Source organism: Atheta coriaria, unplaced genomic scaffold (assembly GCF_025399875.1).
Source record: "Atheta coriaria isolate IRGN ID8LTWV9N9 unplaced genomic scaffold, Caltech_Dcor_3.1 hic_scaffold_5_pilon, whole genome shotgun sequence".
Taxonomy (NCBI): Eukaryota; Metazoa; Arthropoda; class Insecta; order Coleoptera; family Staphylinidae; genus Dalotia; species Dalotia coriaria.
In genome coordinates this window covers 475,495-493,617 of record NW_027045447.1, presented here as the reverse complement: position 1 = coordinate 493,617, position 18,123 = coordinate 475,495, and the positions used below count along the sequence as shown (strand labels likewise).

The 18,123-nt window shown below is 38.8% G+C and overlaps 4 protein-coding genes across 5 annotated transcripts; 2 read left to right on the top strand and 2 right to left on the bottom strand.

Moving 5' to 3' along the window:
* The first annotated feature begins 709 nt into the window (after window positions 1-709).
* On the top strand, window positions 710-6,891 carry mesh (sushi domain containing 2 mesh). Of its 2 annotated transcripts, XM_065302277.1 has the most exons (7): window positions 710-1,022; window positions 1,133-1,378; window positions 1,628-4,236; window positions 4,297-4,909; window positions 5,927-6,077; window positions 6,143-6,271; window positions 6,334-6,891. In XM_065302277.1, exons 1-7 carry the CDS (start codon window positions 854-856, stop codon window positions 6,542-6,544), a joined length of 4,128 nt encoding a protein of 1,375 aa, XP_065158349.1. In that variant the 5' UTR covers window positions 710-853; the 3' UTR covers window positions 6,545-6,891. The 2 variants fall into 2 exon arrangements, with proteins under 2 accessions (XP_065158349.1, XP_065158348.1); XM_065302276.1 differs by lacking the exons at window positions 5,927-6,077; window positions 6,143-6,271; window positions 6,334-6,891 and adding an exon at window positions 4,997-5,782.
* Window positions 6,892-8,021: 1,130 nt separating this feature from the next.
* On the bottom strand, window positions 8,022-11,039 carry Rtel1 (Regulator of telomere elongation helicase 1). The gene is made up of 5 exons (XM_065302278.1): window positions 9,670-11,039; window positions 9,406-9,612; window positions 8,921-9,341; window positions 8,361-8,858; window positions 8,022-8,287 (listed from the first exon to the last, which is right to left on the bottom strand). Exons 1-5 carry the CDS (start codon window positions 11,037-11,039, stop codon window positions 8,072-8,074), a joined length of 2,712 nt encoding a protein of 903 aa, XP_065158350.1. The 3' UTR covers window positions 8,022-8,071.
* Window positions 11,040-11,158: 119 nt separating this feature from the next.
* Window positions 11,159-14,585, top strand: Vps39 (vacuolar protein sorting 39). Its single transcript, XM_065302279.1, has 6 exons — window positions 11,159-11,611; window positions 11,686-11,865; window positions 11,926-12,230; window positions 12,305-12,733; window positions 12,792-14,242; window positions 14,298-14,585. The coding sequence occupies exons 1-6, from the start codon at window positions 11,539-11,541 to the stop codon at window positions 14,359-14,361; spliced, it is 2,502 nt and encodes an 833-aa protein (XP_065158351.1). The 5' UTR covers window positions 11,159-11,538; the 3' UTR covers window positions 14,362-14,585.
* A 456-nt stretch (window positions 14,586-15,041) lies between these two features.
* l(2)k09913 (lethal (2) k09913) lies at window positions 15,042-17,268 on the bottom strand. Its single transcript, XM_065302280.1, has 4 exons — window positions 16,970-17,268; window positions 16,273-16,354; window positions 15,419-16,216; window positions 15,042-15,300 (listed from the first exon to the last, which is right to left on the bottom strand). Exons 2-4 carry the CDS (start codon window positions 16,351-16,353, stop codon window positions 15,241-15,243), a joined length of 939 nt encoding a protein of 312 aa, XP_065158352.1. The 5' UTR covers window position 16,354; window positions 16,970-17,268; the 3' UTR covers window positions 15,042-15,240.
* Window positions 17,269-18,123: the final 855 nt, after the last annotated feature.

Sequence of the window (18,123 nt, the reverse complement as noted above, 5' to 3'; positions counted from 1 at the left end):
GAATATATTGATATTAAAAATTATCTTTAATTTGGTATACTACACCTGTATTTTCTTGTTTTAGTTCATTTTTTGTTTTCTTTTCTTTATATAACCTAAAAAAATTTAAAAACTTAGAAAATTGCGTTGAAATATTCAAATTCTTGAATTTTTTCTATTTTATTTTATTACAAAACGATCTTGGAAGCAACGTTCTCATGAATTGTAATCATCACACAATTAGGTCATGAATCCAGGTGGATTTGAATTTTATATGCTGTTATATTTGCATTAAACTTATCTAATCTTTCCTGAATTTTATTTACTCAACGTATATCACATCGAAAGTCAATATTATTTGTCACACTTGGAATGTACTACATTACAACACTTTATTTTAAGTAAAGTGCATCAAATTACACAATTTTTCACTTGTTAAATACATAAAAAAAAATGAATTTATTCCCCAAAAACATTTTTCCTGCTTTCAAAGCTTAAAACTGTCAAATATTCATCAAAACTTGCCTAAAAGGATTAAAAACTCATTCCAGAATATTTCTCATCTCCGAAATTTTATTTCCACCTGCGTAAATAACACATGAATCAATTTTTTCCTCACAAACATGAATCACAGGTCTATTTGCTCTGCTTATCACGAAAATATTCAGGTGATAAGATGAGATAACAAGACGCACAGTTATTAGATGAAGCAAGTGATCTAAAAAACATCGTTCCAGCACAGTTTCATCGTGAATTGCGAAGGCGTCGGTGTGTTGTCCCCGCAGTGTCGCAATCAGTTGCAAACAAGTGAATAAGTGATAAGAGTGGTACGCGACGCAGAGAACCGCATGGTTCTTCTTCTCGCAAGACAATCATGGCGAAACTAAGCGTATTCCTGTTGCTGCTGGTCGCTACAACGTGTTTTATACAAACTGTGCAATCGCAACATTCTACCGGAAGTGAAGAAGATGATGGCGTCGATGTGTTCAATCCGGGGATGAGCAGTGACACACATTTACCACAACCAGGGGGTTCAAACGAAGGTAATCATTGAAATTCTTATATTTTACTAAGTTTTACTAACCCGGGAGTAGTTGGGAGCTTAATTTGACTAAAATTGGGAATTCAAAATGGCGGTGCTTGGATGTTTTAGAAAGTGGTGATGGTCATGAAGGTGATGGTGAAGGGGAGGTAATGGATAAGAGTGAAGAAAAGCATGAGGCTGATGTAGAAAAAGATGAATCCGCTGAGGTGGAAGAAAAAAAGGAGGAGAAACCAAAACCAAATCCAAAACCGAAACCGGTTGAGGAAACGCCCGCCAAGCCCAGTAAGCCATCGCTGCAGCGTAAGATTCCATCCCAACTCGGTCGCTTGACATATCCCAACGGGGATACAGACGGTAAAAACCCTTTTTCCAGCGTGAATCACACGAATTTCGCCATATTTCGCGCTGATACGCCTTTGTTCCATTTTTAAGGAGTGGCCGCCATGTCACTTTCGAATGCGTCACGCGGCGATAACGCGTTATCATCACTCAAAACCTGAACAAACATCATTACTTGGTTTTGCAATCAATCATGTTCAATACACGATATTTCGCACAAAATGGCCGCCATGTTACGTATCTATATATGTTTCTATCACACAGGTACCAAGTTCAGCGATGAGTACGCACGCGTCGCACCCAATAAGAACATCGGGCAAGGGACCGGAGGTATTCCCTTTGCGTTGTCCGAATCTGAATTGAAACGAATTCGGAGTTATCCCATGTACTGGTATTATGACATGGGTGGGGATTCTGAGAACCATGGGGATTTCCAGCATAATATCCATTCGTCCTCACCAACTGTCCATAAGAACCTTAACTTCCAGTTGCCATTTTTTGGTTTCCGGTATAATTACACCAGGGTGTCACTCAACGGGTACCTGGAATTCAGTGACCCGCCGGAGAATTATGAGTCATACCCATTGGTATTCCCCAATAAGGACTGGCCCAAGAAGAATGACCCTGCGTTCATTGGTATCTGGCATTCCAGATGTCGTGTGGGTGCCATACGAGCTGAGGATAGGGATCAACGCGCACCAGGTGTCTACTTCCGGTTGGAGCGTGATCTCCCAAGCAGGACTGATGAATTAGGTGTGATGACCTATGAACGTCTCAAGTGGGATATCAGGAAAGGAGTGATTGGGGCTGATTCCTTCGTCCCTAAACATGCGATTATTACCACCTGGAAGAATGTCACCTTTGCTGGTGGTATTAGTAACGCCCTCTACACCACCAACACCTTCCAACTTGTACTGGCAACTGATGAGGTCTTTACTTATGCTATCTTCAACTACAAGGACCTCCAATGGACAACTCATACCGAAGCTAGAGGTGATACCACTACCGGTGAAGGTGGTACCCCTGCATATGTTGGTTTCAACGGCGGGAATGGTACCAGGTCATACCAATACAAACCCTACAGTCAATCTTCGGTTATTCGTGACTTGACCAGTCGTGGGTACGCGAATGGGTTCCCGGGAAGACATATCTTCCGTATTGATGAGAATATTTTACTTGGGACCTGCAACAAGGACATTGACGATGCTAATCTACCTCTGATCATTGCTCCCGAGAGTGGAAATATGTTAGGTGGGACCGTTGTAAACATCACAGGACCCTGCTTTGAACCAACTGATAAGATCCGGTGTAAATTCGATGTGGTTGCTGATGAAGTTGTGGGTACCTATGTCAATCGTAATCGGGCCATCTGTATCCAACCTAGACTCTTCGTAGAGGGTTACATCAATCTGGAGGTTGCCATTGGTAACGGAAAGTTCAAATGGAAGGGGAAATACTTCGTTGAGACCCCCGCCTCGGCGGCAGAGAAGATTTTCTTTGATGGTAACCAGGTAAACGAGAAATACCCAGAGGGTATCAAGCTGACTTGGGTTAAACAGAATTTGACAACGAATGAAGCGGCCCAGGTGAAGTTCTCATTGTGGGGTTACCGTGAACGAACAGTAAGACCCGAATTCGTCTACATTTCAAGCCTGGGTGAGTCCCAGAACAACGGGGAATACACCATTGTCCCAGGAAACTACCGGAACAACGACAACCCTCAATTCAGCGATATCAAATTTGGGTTCATTCAGATTAACCTCACAGATTCCATCCCTGTGGATACTTTAACAGGAAGTTCCAGCGATGTGAAGATTACCCCTGTGATTTGGTCAAGACCTATCCCCTTGGGTTGGTATTTCGCTCCGCAGTGGGAGAGGGAGCATGGTACTGAATGGCCCACGGTGTTGTGTAATACCTGGTTGAAGAACGACAGGTTCCTGAAGAACTTTGCCCATGAACTACATCAATGTCCTTGTAGCTTGGAACACGCCCTGAATGACAAAGGAAGGTACCTCCCTGACTTTACCTGCGATAAAGACGTGAACCCAACTTGTATGTACAACAAGGGAGCTATACATTGTGTGAGGAGTGGGTCACCCACTCTGGAAGGCTCTGAACAACAATGTTGTTACGATAAGAATCAGCTACTCATGATGTCCTATGACCAAATGTGGGGATCCAGCCCATTTAGGTCCCATAACCTAGGATACCTTCCTTGGAATGAAGCTAACAAAGTCCCAACCCTTTCGCAGTGGTTCCACGACTACGTCCCGAAGTACCTCTGTTGTATCTGGCAGGATAACACAATCCGAGGGGAAAGTGGTGAGCAATCAGTTGGTTGTGAAACCCTTCGTTTTGAACGTCGACCCACACAAGATTGTGTTGCTTATCAACCACCTGCGGTTGCGGGTGTATACGGGGATCCACATATTGTTACTTTTGATGATTATGAGTACACCTTCAATGGGCTTGGAGAGTTTACCCTTGTCAGGACGGAGAATAAAGATATCCGCTTGGATGTCCAGGGACGGTTCGAGAAGTTGCCTATGAATGCTTACGGAGAAGTCAGAGCAACCCAATTGACAGCTATTGTAGCCAGGGGTAACTCCTCAACTACGATTGAGGTTAGGGCAAGACCCAAGGAAGCTACTTGGAGGTACCGATTGGATGTCCTAGCTGATGAGAAACGAATTTACTTCGATCGGCCATCTTTGAAGTTCCAACACTTCCCAGGTGTTCTAGTCTACACCCCAACTTATATTCTGAATCAATCCGAGGTTATCATCATGTTTGACTCAGGGGCTGGTATAGAAGTCGTTGAGAACCAGGGATACCTTTCTACCAGAGTGTATTTACCATGGACATTCATTGTAAGTATATTTATAACCTCAAAATAATCAATTTAACCTCAAAAATTCATTTTTTCACAGAATCAAACAAGTGGGTTGTTGGGTAACTGGTCCTTTGATAAATTAGATGACCTGACCCTTCCCGATGGTACAAAGTCACCTCTAGTCACCAACATCAACGACTTCGGGTCAATCTATCGTGATTTCGGATCAAAATGGATGCTGGCTGATAAAGATGAACCAAAAGTGGGTCGCGCCCTGTTTTCACGAGACAATGGCCGCACCTCCAGCTATTACAACAACAGGACCTTTGAACCACAGTTCATCATGGACATAGAACAACTTATCCCACCGAACCGGACCAGGGACCTTGACAAAGCCAGAGATTTATGCTACAACAACTATCAATGCGGGTACGATTACGCGATGACCCTAAATCGGGACCTGGCCCATTTCACGCTCAACTATCACGCGTCCATCAAAAACATCAAGGAAGTCAACAGCCGCCCTACCATTTCCTGTGGAGTGCTGGAAACTCCTCGATTCGGCCGGAAGTCCAACTTTTTGTTCGTCCCCGGGACCAAGGTGACCTTCGAGTGCAACGAGAACTTCATCCTCAGAGGTGACCAGCGTAGGGAGTGCATGTCCAATGGTCAATGGAACCTTCCCGAGTATGGATATACAGAGTGTTTACGTAAGTCTTCTTTTATTTATTCGTTGATTTAGGAACAAAAATTTCAAGGTTATGTGTGTTGATATAAATTTTGCGGTGTCTCATCAGGTGGACAGGAATATTCATCGCGTACAGCGGGTGCTACCTTTGGGATAATCCTGTTTGTAGTCATCAGCGTGATAGTAGTGCTCGCGTACGCAGGTTTCCGCATTTACCGCCGCGTTTACATTAAAAAAGACCGTTCATTCCTAAACCCGCCATCTCGGGCCGCTTCCAAATTGAGTCTGAATAAAATCGGCAACGGGGATTCTGATGATGACATGACTTACCCGGTTAAGTCACCCACATTCAGTGAGAGGAGCTCATCCAATAGTGACAGCATCAAGAAGCCCATGTTTTATGATAAGAGTTATCACACGCATGAACCCTTAGCGGGTTTGCCCGAGGTGGAATTTGAGGAGAAGCCAATGGATTTGGATAGTGAATACGACGCGATGAGTCAGAGCAGTCCGGAAATGAGACGCGACGCTGATGGACGCGTGTATGATACAAGGGATTCGGTCACAAATGGGCCGATTTATACTGCGCCAATGCATAGACCCGCTCCACAACCGCCGGTTCCATCGTATGCGGCTAATACGTATGCTGAGCCGTTCGCGCATGTCAATCGCGGGAATCAACCACGTGATACACGCGATACGTTCCAAAGTCAAGCGTCGATTGTAACCGATGTTTAATAGCAATTATTATGACAAGCATGTGGAATGAGTAGATTATTAATATCAATTCTTATCACTTAGTTGTTAGCACTTGGAGATAATATAAAATTTAAGTTATATTTTATTGTTATGCTATATAAAAGTCTGCCATTGAAATAAATAATGTTAAAAAGTTGATATTAGTCATTTTTACCATTCCACATGCTAGGAATATCAATAATGTTTATTTGGTTGCCTAATTCTTATTTTTTTATATTAATTTTATTTGATTCTTAATGTGTGGAATGGTTGTAACCTATTTTTTCCTTTCATCCAACAGGACAACAGGAATACGCTTCAAGGACAGCTGGTTACACCTGGGCGATTATTTTATCCATCACAGTCACGCTGATTGTGATCCTGGCGTATGTTGCGTACAGATTCTTCCAGAATAAGAAACAACAAGAAGATTTAGTTGATGATGTTGGATAGTAAGTGAATTCTTGTTAATATAGGCAACCCAACATACACAACTAACCTTGAAATGTGTTTCTAGCCCGGCGAAAATGGCAAAGGCGCGTGAAGCTGCATTAAAGTCATCCATGCCGACAGGTTACTACGAAGATGAGAGTTTGAGGTCGACTACATCAAACAAAGATGATTTGCGTTTGGATCAACAAGGATTGTAAGTTTTTTTAACCTAAAATGTTACATTTTCTTATTTTTTGTTGGTTATGTTTGTTTTAGGAGAGATTCAGATTTGCATTCGGAAGTATCACATAAGCAACCTTTTAATGGATCAACTTTCCAACGCGAGAGTGAATATGACTTCCATACGCCTTCGCCTTCCGAAACACCGCAGAATGAAATTCCACAGCAACAATTTCAACAACAGCGCCCGCATCAAGAATCGCCCGAATTCAGAACTACTTCACCATCAAGAGAAACAGTCATTTAATTAAGAATTAGTGATTTTTAAGTTTCTTTTTTGTTAATTAAACATCGATTTTATTCAAATTTAGGGTTTGGTAATTGCTTTTTGTAATTTATATCTCATAAATTCAAACATTGACAAATTTACTGAAATTTAAAACTTAAGTGACAGATGCTTTTAAATCAAGTACAAATTGATGCAGGTTCTAAGCGCAGGTTAATTGTATACTACATTTTTATGTCTTTTTTATACTTTGATAACGATTAAGTATTATTTTCACTTTAGCATTTTAGATTAGAATAATTTCATGACTTTAAAATGTTACAAATGTATGAATAAATGCTAATATTAATAATATAAAACGAATTAAACTTAAATCAAAACTAAAGAAGAGGTTATAGTACAGCTATAGTTGACTGAGCGCATGCGCCGAAACACGAACGGAACCAACTTGTTCCGACGTAACTTTTCGCAAGTAGGCAACCCAATACACACGTTCAGTCGTGCCTAACTCACCCAACAGATTTTCTAGGTTCTTTTCTCATCAATCAAGGGGTTTAACTCACTTCTGTAACCTATTTGTACAGTAATATTGCACAATACTCAACATAAATCGTAAATTACCAAATAATAAAACGTCAAAAGTGAACAAAACAAACAAATAAACGCCAATCACTTCAGGAACAACACAATTATGATTTACATTAGTAAACTGAAAAGAAAAACAAATTTTAATTACTTTTGCACATCTACAACGAGTATAAAAAAGCACAGCACAAACCAATACCGATATTGTTCTTCCAAGATGTTCAACAACAACAAGTTCAACATGTGTAAACTACTCGTAGTATTCTCCGTGATAATCTCCATTACTAACAGTCAGCAAGCCCCAACCACCAATAAACCACCATCGCGTTATCCAGACATTGCGTCTGCGCAAACCTTCGAGGAATTGGCCGCCATTGCCGCAGACGAAGCAGCCAACCACGATAAAGAACTCGTAGCATTACAAAACAAACTAATAAAAGGCATCAACAACTGGATGGAAGACGTGCAAGAACGCGGTGATCGTTTAAAAGCAAAAATGGCTGACAATGATGCATCCTGTCAAAAATACTCAGAAGTCGACGAAGTTGTTGCGGAAAGCAACCGAATCTTCACAGCGGAGTTAAATCACGATCATGTAACAAATTTAAAAGAATTTCCTGCTTTACAAGATGTTTACAAACAATTTACTGCCAATATTGATGAAATTCAAGACTCAATTGAAACTTGTCGCACACAACGCTGTTCGCGCCTGCGCTATCGTCGTAGATTATTAGAAGCTAAACAAGGAATGGAAGAAGCCAGAGATAAATTCAAACCTGCATCACTACGCGCATTCGGCAAACAAAAAGCCTACCCAATCGCGCATTACAATAAATACAGGAATGGGATCCGCAGCATCGAAGCCGAATGGAAGACATGCGTGGATAACCTACAATAACCTCAAAATGACGCATACGAAACACAACACGTTATTATTCAAAGAAAACATGATAAATATACAGATCACACCGGGTAATTCGCTAGAAACGCATCAAACTGTTCCCTATGCGCAGGATTAATAAAATTACTCAGACCCGTCATCAAGTAGCAGAGATTCGGTTTGCTGGCGAAGAAACCTGTCAAAGTTAATAAAACCTGGCGCAGATCCTGACTCGCTGTGTAATCTTTCACCATTGCAATAAACTCAGAGTAATCCTTCGATGAGAACTTATTTTGAACCTATGCAAGTGTTATATTATTATAAACATGTAAAAATCATATAAATTACATAGAAAATAGTCACGATAATTACCATCACTAGATATTCCTTGATATCGTCGACGCTAGGCTTCTCCGGCATCTCTTTCACCTTTTTCTGTTCATTTTCGAGGTTAATGTTGGGTTTTAACAAGAATTTCTGGCGTTTGAACTCTGGTCCAGCCCTGTCCCCACTACGTTTACGAATTATCACTTGATTATGACTACTACTCGATGTAGCGCCCTCTTCTGAGCGTGAAAAACATGTCAAACCATTCTTTTCGTCTGGTTTTCGACGTTCGATTACAGGGAACGCCGCAGATGCGTTTTTGAAAAACTCTCGCAACTCACAAACAATCTCTCTGTAGTTGTTCACGTTTTTAACATGTCCACGCAACCAGAATGACATTTGATTGATGATTCGTGGATTGTTAAAGCGTGAATCAAGCAGGATTATTGCACCGTAGTCTTTTCTATGGCGGATTACACGTCCTATAGCTTGATTGACGGCTTTTGTTGCTTCTAGACTATACCAATCATCACCACTTGAATACTGAAACATAACCATGAAATTTTTATGTCAGCCATGTTTTTTTTTGACTGTCAAAAACTTACTTCTTTATTTTTTGATCTGCAAATATCCAAATATCGCTTTTTTAATATAACTCTAGGATCTTTCATTGGTGGATAAGGCAATCCAGTGATTATCACAGCGCGACCATTAGCATCAACAAAATCTAACCCTTCGGATACTTTACCTCTGCATACACCCATAAAGATGGCGCCACTATTCGCCGGGTCATTCACAGTCTCATAATATGAATTCATGCATTCTGTAAACGCTTTCTTCTCACGTGGTTCAACAAATATGTTTTTATGACCGTGAATGTTCGCCCACATGCCATTCTCCATCCATTTCTCTTGACACATTGCTAATATAGGATACGAAGGGAAAAATATCAGTAAACCTCCGGGGATCATTCTTGTAAGGTTAAAAATCGTCATTCCGAGGGATTTTATATATGCTGGATCATTTCTACATAAAAAATCATAAAATATGTTGATTTAACCTATAATTTTAAGGTTATGATAAGTATTACCTTGTTTTATAGCTGCTATTCAAAGTGGTGCCATCTGGACCTCGTGATAGAATCTTCACACAAACCTGATCACTTTTCACGATGTGCGGATTCTCCAAACGCACTTGAACATTCAGTTCAAGCTCAGTTATGAGTGGATTTAGTGGTGCTAATGTTCCACTCGTTAAAATAACACATTTTATGCCTTGACCCATGAGCATATTCATCCTAAAGCAACATAACCTCAAAAATATTACTAAATTTAGGTTATATGAAAAAACCTACCCAAAACCAGGACTAAAACACCAATAACTCAACACTCTGCATTCGGATTTGACAGCTGTTGCCTTTGACAGCCAATTACTCTTCACAAATTTCTTTTTCTCTTGATTTTCTACTTGTATATGAACTTTGTAACATTTTTGAAGTTTTTCTTTGAATGTACCCTCTGTGCTTGCATATGCAATACGTAACAAATCCTCAAACAGCTGTAAACCATGTCCGTTACGTTGAAAAGGTCCTTCTGAAGCTGTCGCAATAAACGTGCAAATTCTCTCAATCAAACTACTGACAATAGTTTGGTTTTTATCGGTGATTCCAGCCGATTCAAACAGATTAAAAATATACGCGCCATCGAATGTTGATCCTTCTTCATGATTCTTAATCTCAACAGCGTCTAAAGCTTTCTCAAAACTTAAAAACATGCCTTTCAACATCATTAATTCCTCGGCGCTGAAGTCGGGCGGCGTTTCCCTGAACGACATCTCGTTGTTCTCATCACTGATGACTTTCATCACACTAGTCACCTCATCGATACACAGAGTGACATCTGTGCTTTTGATTTGTAACGACGCAGAATCCTCGCAGATTCGCTCCACGTTGTGCGCTTCATCTAAAATAATAACTGAATTCGCCAATTCAACTCCCAAGGCTTTCCTCGCCCGAGGATCCAAGAGGTAATTATAAGGCATGAATACAATATCAGCGTTTTGTTTCAACTCTTTTGACATGTAATACGGACAGAACTTCTGACTGTTGCCTAGTTTTAGGAGATCCTCGATGTCAATGACGCCATTTTCCTGAAAGACTGGATTGTCACGCTCGCGCTCAACGCGATTGTGATAGAAACATGACCGGGATTGGACTTTTGCACGACACATTTGTATCTTCGTCGCGTTGTTTTCGATATCTTTGATTTCCGGATGAATACACATTTGTTCCCTTGAGCCTAGGACACTTGCTTTCATGTACTTGTAAGAAGTGCGTTTCAGTTCGTTCATCGCTTGTGATAGTTGAGAATGCGTTCTGGATGAGTAGATAATTTGTGGGTATTGTATAAATGCGCTGCGATTTGAGTTTGAATTCGTCCCACCAAGTGAATTTAGGTTGTTAACAAGAGATTCAGTGTTCTCAAGGCACTTTGAGAAGCCTTTCGCTTGAAATTCCGCCTGCATTTGCGCTTTTTTTACTTCCAGCCATGCAAGGGATGAGCATAATAGTGAGAGTGTTTTACCAGTGCCGGTGGGCGACTCCAGGACGCCGTTGCGTTCGAATTGTAGACATTCTATCACTTTGGACATGTAGTCTTTTTGTAACTCGTAGGGTTCGAAGGGGAATTTCACGGGAATTCCGTTTATTGTGCAATCTACACTCATTTTAATTGATTGTGGGTTGTATACTGATAGTAGTACAAAAACTTTGTTACATGACACACTGTTTTTAATGAATATTTGAAGTAAACAAGAAATTCGGTTGATGGACTCTGAGTTTGTTTAAATATGAAGGTTAGAAAGATAAACTGGCGCGAAGTTTAGTTACTTTTGAATGTCACTAGAATTTATAAAGTTTTGTTTATTTTATTTATTTATTGAGCAAAAACACACTTTAAAACCTTCTAAAACATATAAATTTATCCGTATAAAGATGTACAAACTATCCTGGAGGCACAAAACAAGTAAAATATAAACAAATTCTTTAATTTTTATTTGGTCTGGTTACCAACTTTACACAAAAAGTTACTGCTGCCTTCATTCACAGCTGATAGTGAAACAATATTATATTTCGTTAGTTTATTATTAAAATTAGACTACTATACCAATGTTTTTCGTGATATTTTGATATAAATAAATAAATAGGATAAAATCACTACTCAAAATGCATGAAGTGTATAAACTATCGCCGCTTTTAAAGCACACCAGCGTCCAAATTGAATGCATTACCTCATATGGTAAGATTTTTAACATTTTCTTATCAAATTTTATACAAAAAGGAAGTTTCTAAGCATATAAAACAATTTTTTAGATGAATACTTACTATTGGGAACCAGACAAGGTTCCCTTTTGATGTATAACGTAGTAAAAACCACTTTAAATGATGATAAACCAGAGATTCAGTTGATGCGATTCAATAAAACATTCAGCAAGAAACCAATTCAACAATTGGATGTCATTGCTGAATACAATGTCTTAATAAGTCTCACAGGTAACGTCACAACAAACACAATTTTATTTTAAATAAATAAATCAATTAAAATCTGTTCAGATAACATAATTCAAGTCCATGACATAAATTCATCAAACTTTGCCACAACTTTTACCCTGGATAAAACCCGCGGTGCCACTTTATTCACCCTTGATGTTAACCGACAAGTTACCATGACTGGTAAAGAAGTCTCCATCTATCGAATGTGCGTGTATGTCAAGAAAAAACTGCAATTTTACGTCTGGGCAAAGAAAGAATTTCTTCAATTGGAAGAAGATGTTGCCATTAATGATGCTCCAAAGGCCATAGCACTCTGCCAGAACACAGTTTGTGTCGGAAATAAGAATGAATACTCATGTTATCAGGTAATTAAACATCTAAACACTTAAAACTTGATTTTTTTATTTTTATTAATTTTTGTTGATTTTTGTTAATTTAGTTAAAAGATAAATGGAATGACTTGTTTCCAACATCAAGCAATCAATCCAATGAGCCATTTGTAATAAAAGCATCAGATACGACATTTGCTTTGGTTAGAGACAAGCAAACCTTCCTGGTTAATGATAAAGGCGGCGCTGAGAAGTCGAAAATATTAAAATGGTCCGGAACTCCGCATGCGCTTGTCTGGGACGAGCCATATTGCATTGCTTTGATTGGAGACACAGCGGAAGTGCATGCAATCGAAGCAGAGGAAGTTATACAAACTATTCCTGATTTAGGTAAGGTTAGGTTTGTATCTCGTGCGCAGCAGGGGATTATCTACGCGGCATCTATCGGACAAGTTTGGTTATTCCGTGCGATTGACATTCCTATACAAAGAAACGCATTATTAGAGAATAAACAATTTGAATTAGCACTAAAACTAACGGTAAGTCATATTTTTAAACATAAAACACTTTAAAATTAAATTATTCATTGTTTTAAAGAATGTTTCTGATGAAACAGACATAGAAAAAGATAAAATCATCTATGACATCCAAACACGCCTTGCATACGAGTTATTCAACAAGAAAAAGTACCACCAAAGCATGAAAGAGTTCTTAAAACTCGGAACTAACGTCCATCATGTGATCAGACTCTTTCCTGACTTGCTACCACCGCAAGGTGACGAACCAAAAGTAGAAATCACTAGTCATTTAGCAGGGAAAGAATTAGAAGAAGGTTTGACAGCTTTGATTGAATATTTAACACAAATGCGGTTTAAATACGCTTTAGAAGCACAGAAAAACATTAACACCACCGCGAATATGAATAATGTGCAGATAATTGACACAACTTTATTAAAATGTTACCTGCAAACCAATGATGCGCTGGTTGCGCCATTGTTGCGGTCGAACAACTGCCACCTGGCGGAAGCCGAGCGAACTTTAAAAAAATACAAGAAAAACAACGAATTGATTATTTTATATCAAACAAAAGGACAACACCGACGCGCTTTGGAACTGTTAAAAACCGAGGATAATGTTGAACGTAGTATTACATATCTACAACACCTGGGTAATAAAGACATGGGGTTGATTTTAGAGTATGCTGACTGGGTGTTGAATAAAACCCCCGAGGAAGGTTTGAAAATCTTCACAGAAGATTTAGGCGAAGTTGAAGCACTGCCACGACCACGTGTGCTTGATTATCTGTTAAAATCACACATAGATTTAGCCATTCCGTATCTTGAGCATGTGATTAATATCTGGAAGGATACAAATCCATTGTTTCATAATTCACTCATACATAAATATCGCGAGAAGGTTTTGATTGATGAACCTGGCGTGGAGGTAACAAAAAAGAAACTGATTGAATTCCTAGAGAATTCTGAACATTATAAACCCGAAACTGTGTTGATACACTTTCCCACCAATGCTCTGCTTGAAGAACGAGCGTTGATTCTTGGAAAATTAGGAAAACATGAAGAAGCACTGGCTATTTATGTGCGCGCGTTGGGTGACATTGAAAAAGCCATCAATTACTGCAACAAAACTTATAATCAAGAAGATAAAGTGTATGTTATGTTGATTAAATTGTTGTTAAACCCTGAAGGGTTTAATATTAACCTGCCTGGGGTTACGCTGTCGCCGAAAACAGCGCAGACTGATCTGGAAGCTGCTCTGAAACTACTGGAAGACAACGCTTCTTGTATTAATCCACTGGATGTCTTGGATGTTTTACCGGAGAATATTCCAGTGTCGAGGATTTATAAGTTTTTGCAAATTGCTATGCAGCAGAGTTTGAAGGATAGGAGAAGAGTGCAACTTTTGAAAGGATTATTGTATGCGGAACATTTGCAGTGTCAAGAGATGCGGCTACATCTTGAAAGTCAAAGTGTGTTGATAACTGACATGAATATTTGTCCTGCGTGTAAGAAACGCTTCGGAAAACAGAGGTAATGTTATTTGTAGGTTAAAATTATGTTTTGTGTGTTAATTTGTTTGTTTTAGTGCATTGATTCGTTATCCCAATGGAGATGTGGTGCATTATTCCTGCCAGGATCGTAAATATTAGTTTTATTATGTTTTAGGTTGGTTGTATTGAGTTAGGTTGGTTGCCTATACTTGGCCGCCATGACTGCTTGTATAACCTATGAATATGCGCAATGTGCGTGTAAAGTGATGCAGATTCAAGTAAGTTGATTTATTTAATCTAATATTATCAGATTATAACTATGATAATACAAAAATGATAATTATAACTATCGGTAATCATAATATATACTTTTTACCATTGTATTATCTAGTTTTTAACAAAAAACAAGTAATTTTATTGCAAAAAATGCAATTTCCGGTTATATGCGACATTTCTATTGATTAATTATGCAAATCATTGCATTTCAAACAATGAAATGTTGTAATTAGGGCAGTGGTAGAGTATGCAATGCTTTTTATGACATAAAATCATAAAAAAATGTTTCCCAATGACAAATTTACCATAAAATAGGTTAAAAGAAGTTAGACAGGTTAAAAAATAACGTTTAAGTTTATTTCATAATGAATACAGAAATAAGATAGTATTTATTACCTGAACCGGCGTGAATTCCCCTCGAAATAAAGATTTTCCACCGTTTGAAGATGAAATAAGTGAAGAAACTAAGCTGTGAAGCATTTTGACAGAAGAAAAAGATGGCTTCCACCACTAACCATAAGTTTATCACAAGAATATTAAGTATTAGTAAGGAAAAGATTCAATTTTCGTGCAAATTTCGTTTATTTTATGATTAATCTTATAAAAGAACCAAAAAGTTTAAATATTCCTATCACATTATATTGATATCATAGATATTATATTAATAATTCCCAAAATAAATGAAAATTCAAGGTTATATTCATAAAAAGGAGACATGCATGAGCTGGGAGGGCGCAGAGAACATTGAAAAGAGTTTTGCAATCATTCACGAACTTGTTTGCGTCTTATTTCGCTTTCTACTCTGATCAGATTCGATTGAACCTGAAACATCATACATAGTTCACGTCGCGTCTCAGATTACCTATTTCGGATTTATTGATTATAGCTTCGCTTGCATTTGCATAATACGTTTGTGACCGTGCTTGTGTGCATCACTTGCCTTATCAAGGAACTCATCTAGTAGCTCCGTGTAAGCGGCGCGATACTTGATGAAGTGCCCGACATGGTGTGAGTCCACCCAGTCCTTCCAGTACACTTCCATGCCCTGCGCCTCCCAGTTATCACGCACCGCCTGATTGGAGGTGATTTTCCCGATGGGGTCACGTGCGCTCACCATGAACAAACATGGCGTCCGGATGAAGTTCGTGTGGAACATTTGCGAGCCACGGATGTAGTGACAGGTGGCGACTTTGTCAAAAGTGCGCATGTGGTAGTTAACGTACGTGCGCATTGCGGTCTCCATGACGGGGTTTTTCGGGAAGAGAGCTTTCGGCATGCCGTCAGGGATGTCGTTGATGTCAGCGGCTGAGTCCCAGACTTGCGCGACGAAGCGTGACGTCAGCGGTTTGTATTTTTCTTGCTCAGAAGACATTTTAACAAGTGTTTCACTCCAGACGTAACCACCAACTGAGAATCCATGTAGAAATAGTGGACTGGTGAGGAAGTTCGACGTGAGGAACTTCAGCAGATCACCAGCGACGACTTGTGTGCCTGATTGCGGCCATAATAGTTGCCAGGGTGATACGTTAACGGTTAAAACATTGAAGTTCTTCGCTAGGTAAATATCCGCGTATTTTTTTATGTGTTTCGGACGTGCGAGGAGCCATGCGTGCATTATGGACAACGGTTTGTCTTCGGCGACGTCTGAGATTGATTTTGCCTTGTCGTTTGTTAACAAGGTTATGTTTTTTGTTACAGGTATGGTGGACATGTTCTTGGCGGCCATTATTGTCACCACCTATGGAATACATGGAAAATTAAGGGTTAAAAGTCGAAAAAAAGTGTAAAACTTACGAATTTTTGTTGGTTTTGCAGTAAAATGTTGGCAGAGAGACAATTGACGCCCCGTTTAAGGCTTAGACGTATCACAGACATTCTAAAACAAAGAATGAGTTAATTTTTGTAGGTTTTTGAGGTTAAAATGCATACAAAGTTTAAAATATTAACAGAAATCAAGTTTATTGCTTTCTCACAGTAAAAATACTTGCGAACTGAGTTGATTTAAATAAATTGTTTCATTGAGGCAGACTTGAGTTGGACTTTGAAGCGGATAATTTACTGTCATGTATGTTGGTTTAATATTGCGATTAATTCGATAATAGCGGTGATAGCAGAAAGTGTTAAACAATGCCGACGTAATCAGACGCAAAAATGCTGAGTTTCCTATTTATTTTATTTTAATTGCGCAGTTAAACATGTGCAAATTTTAAAAATATAAAAAAAAACGTCAATAATATGATTTAATTCGTTAATTTAAGATGAAAAAAGATTTTATTGACGTAAATTAATGTTAATTAATTGCTTGCTGGGCAAAACAATTGACAATTTTAAATACATCTTTGATTTTATTAAATTTCAAGGTTAATTTGTGATTTTGGCAAAAAATCTCGACAAACACGCGCTGGGAACATGAACAATGATGAAATAATGTCTGCATATTTCATTCCAACACTTATTCTAAGTTTATTCTTGTTTTTATTGTGTATCTTACCTGATTGGTTAATGTTTTGCCCTTTTTTGACAGATAATACTTCGTGCTCCTCGCAGGTTTGCAGGAAATGATCGCTGGATTAATCCACGTTGAATAATTCGTCGGCTGGGCGGACAAAGAGCGCGATGCACTCGATGACGACGGCAATGAAACCCAGACGCAAGGAAAGCGAGTCGCGGTGTTGTAGACAGAACGCGTGTAATGTAATGATTCAATGTTGGTCGTTGCTCGTGGCCCCGCAATATGCGTTGCGTGCGACTCAGCCGAACGCCAGGCAACAACTGTTCGTCGATGGGAAGGCAGACCAGTATTTACATCAACGAAAGCTCCCCTGAAAGCATCATTGACGCATGCAAAACAAGCAGGTTTTTAAAATTTATTAATTTTTATGATATCAAGGCTGAAATATGCTAAAAATCAAAGAATTTCTTTTATTTTTATTGATTTTTGATTTATTCAACGCCATTTTGTGTTCAGTTCATTTCCCAATGCACATTTGGGCTCAAAAAGGTTGAATTCATGCGTTGGCAAGCAAAATCACTGCCAAAACACGTTTACTTTGTATATTTTGTCTAAAAATATACTAAAACTAATTTTATACACCAAATTATGCATCAGCGGCCATTTTGATTACATTTTTTCGGTGTATACGTCCAAAATTACAGTTTTCATCTGATTGTTAATAATTTATATATGTATCTATTAAATTTGTCCTTGGTTGGCGATGCGCCGCTGATGTGGTGATACTTTGTAATGATTGTAACACGGCTAAAATTGGTCTGTGCACTCGCCGACCACGTGCGTGGCGTACAAAGTAGAGAGGATTCCGTTCCATTTTCATATGTTAATGCTACTGTGTGCAATATTAATATTTGTTACTATGTTGCGCTGCGAGTCAAACTTAAACACATATTTGATCATTGAGAATGAGAGATTATTATGCGTCGAGCAATGCTTCATTAAACAGTTTTAGACGGTTTATTGTTAGATAATAGTCATTGAACTTGAAATTTTTTGTTCAATCGCGTGGAAACATGCATTTTAAACATTTGAGACATTTTTAAGGAATTTTAGGTAAATTATTGGAGTTTTTTTTGTACACGTGTAGACAAAATAGTTTAGTAATAGTGTATATAGTTAAATTATAGTTCTAG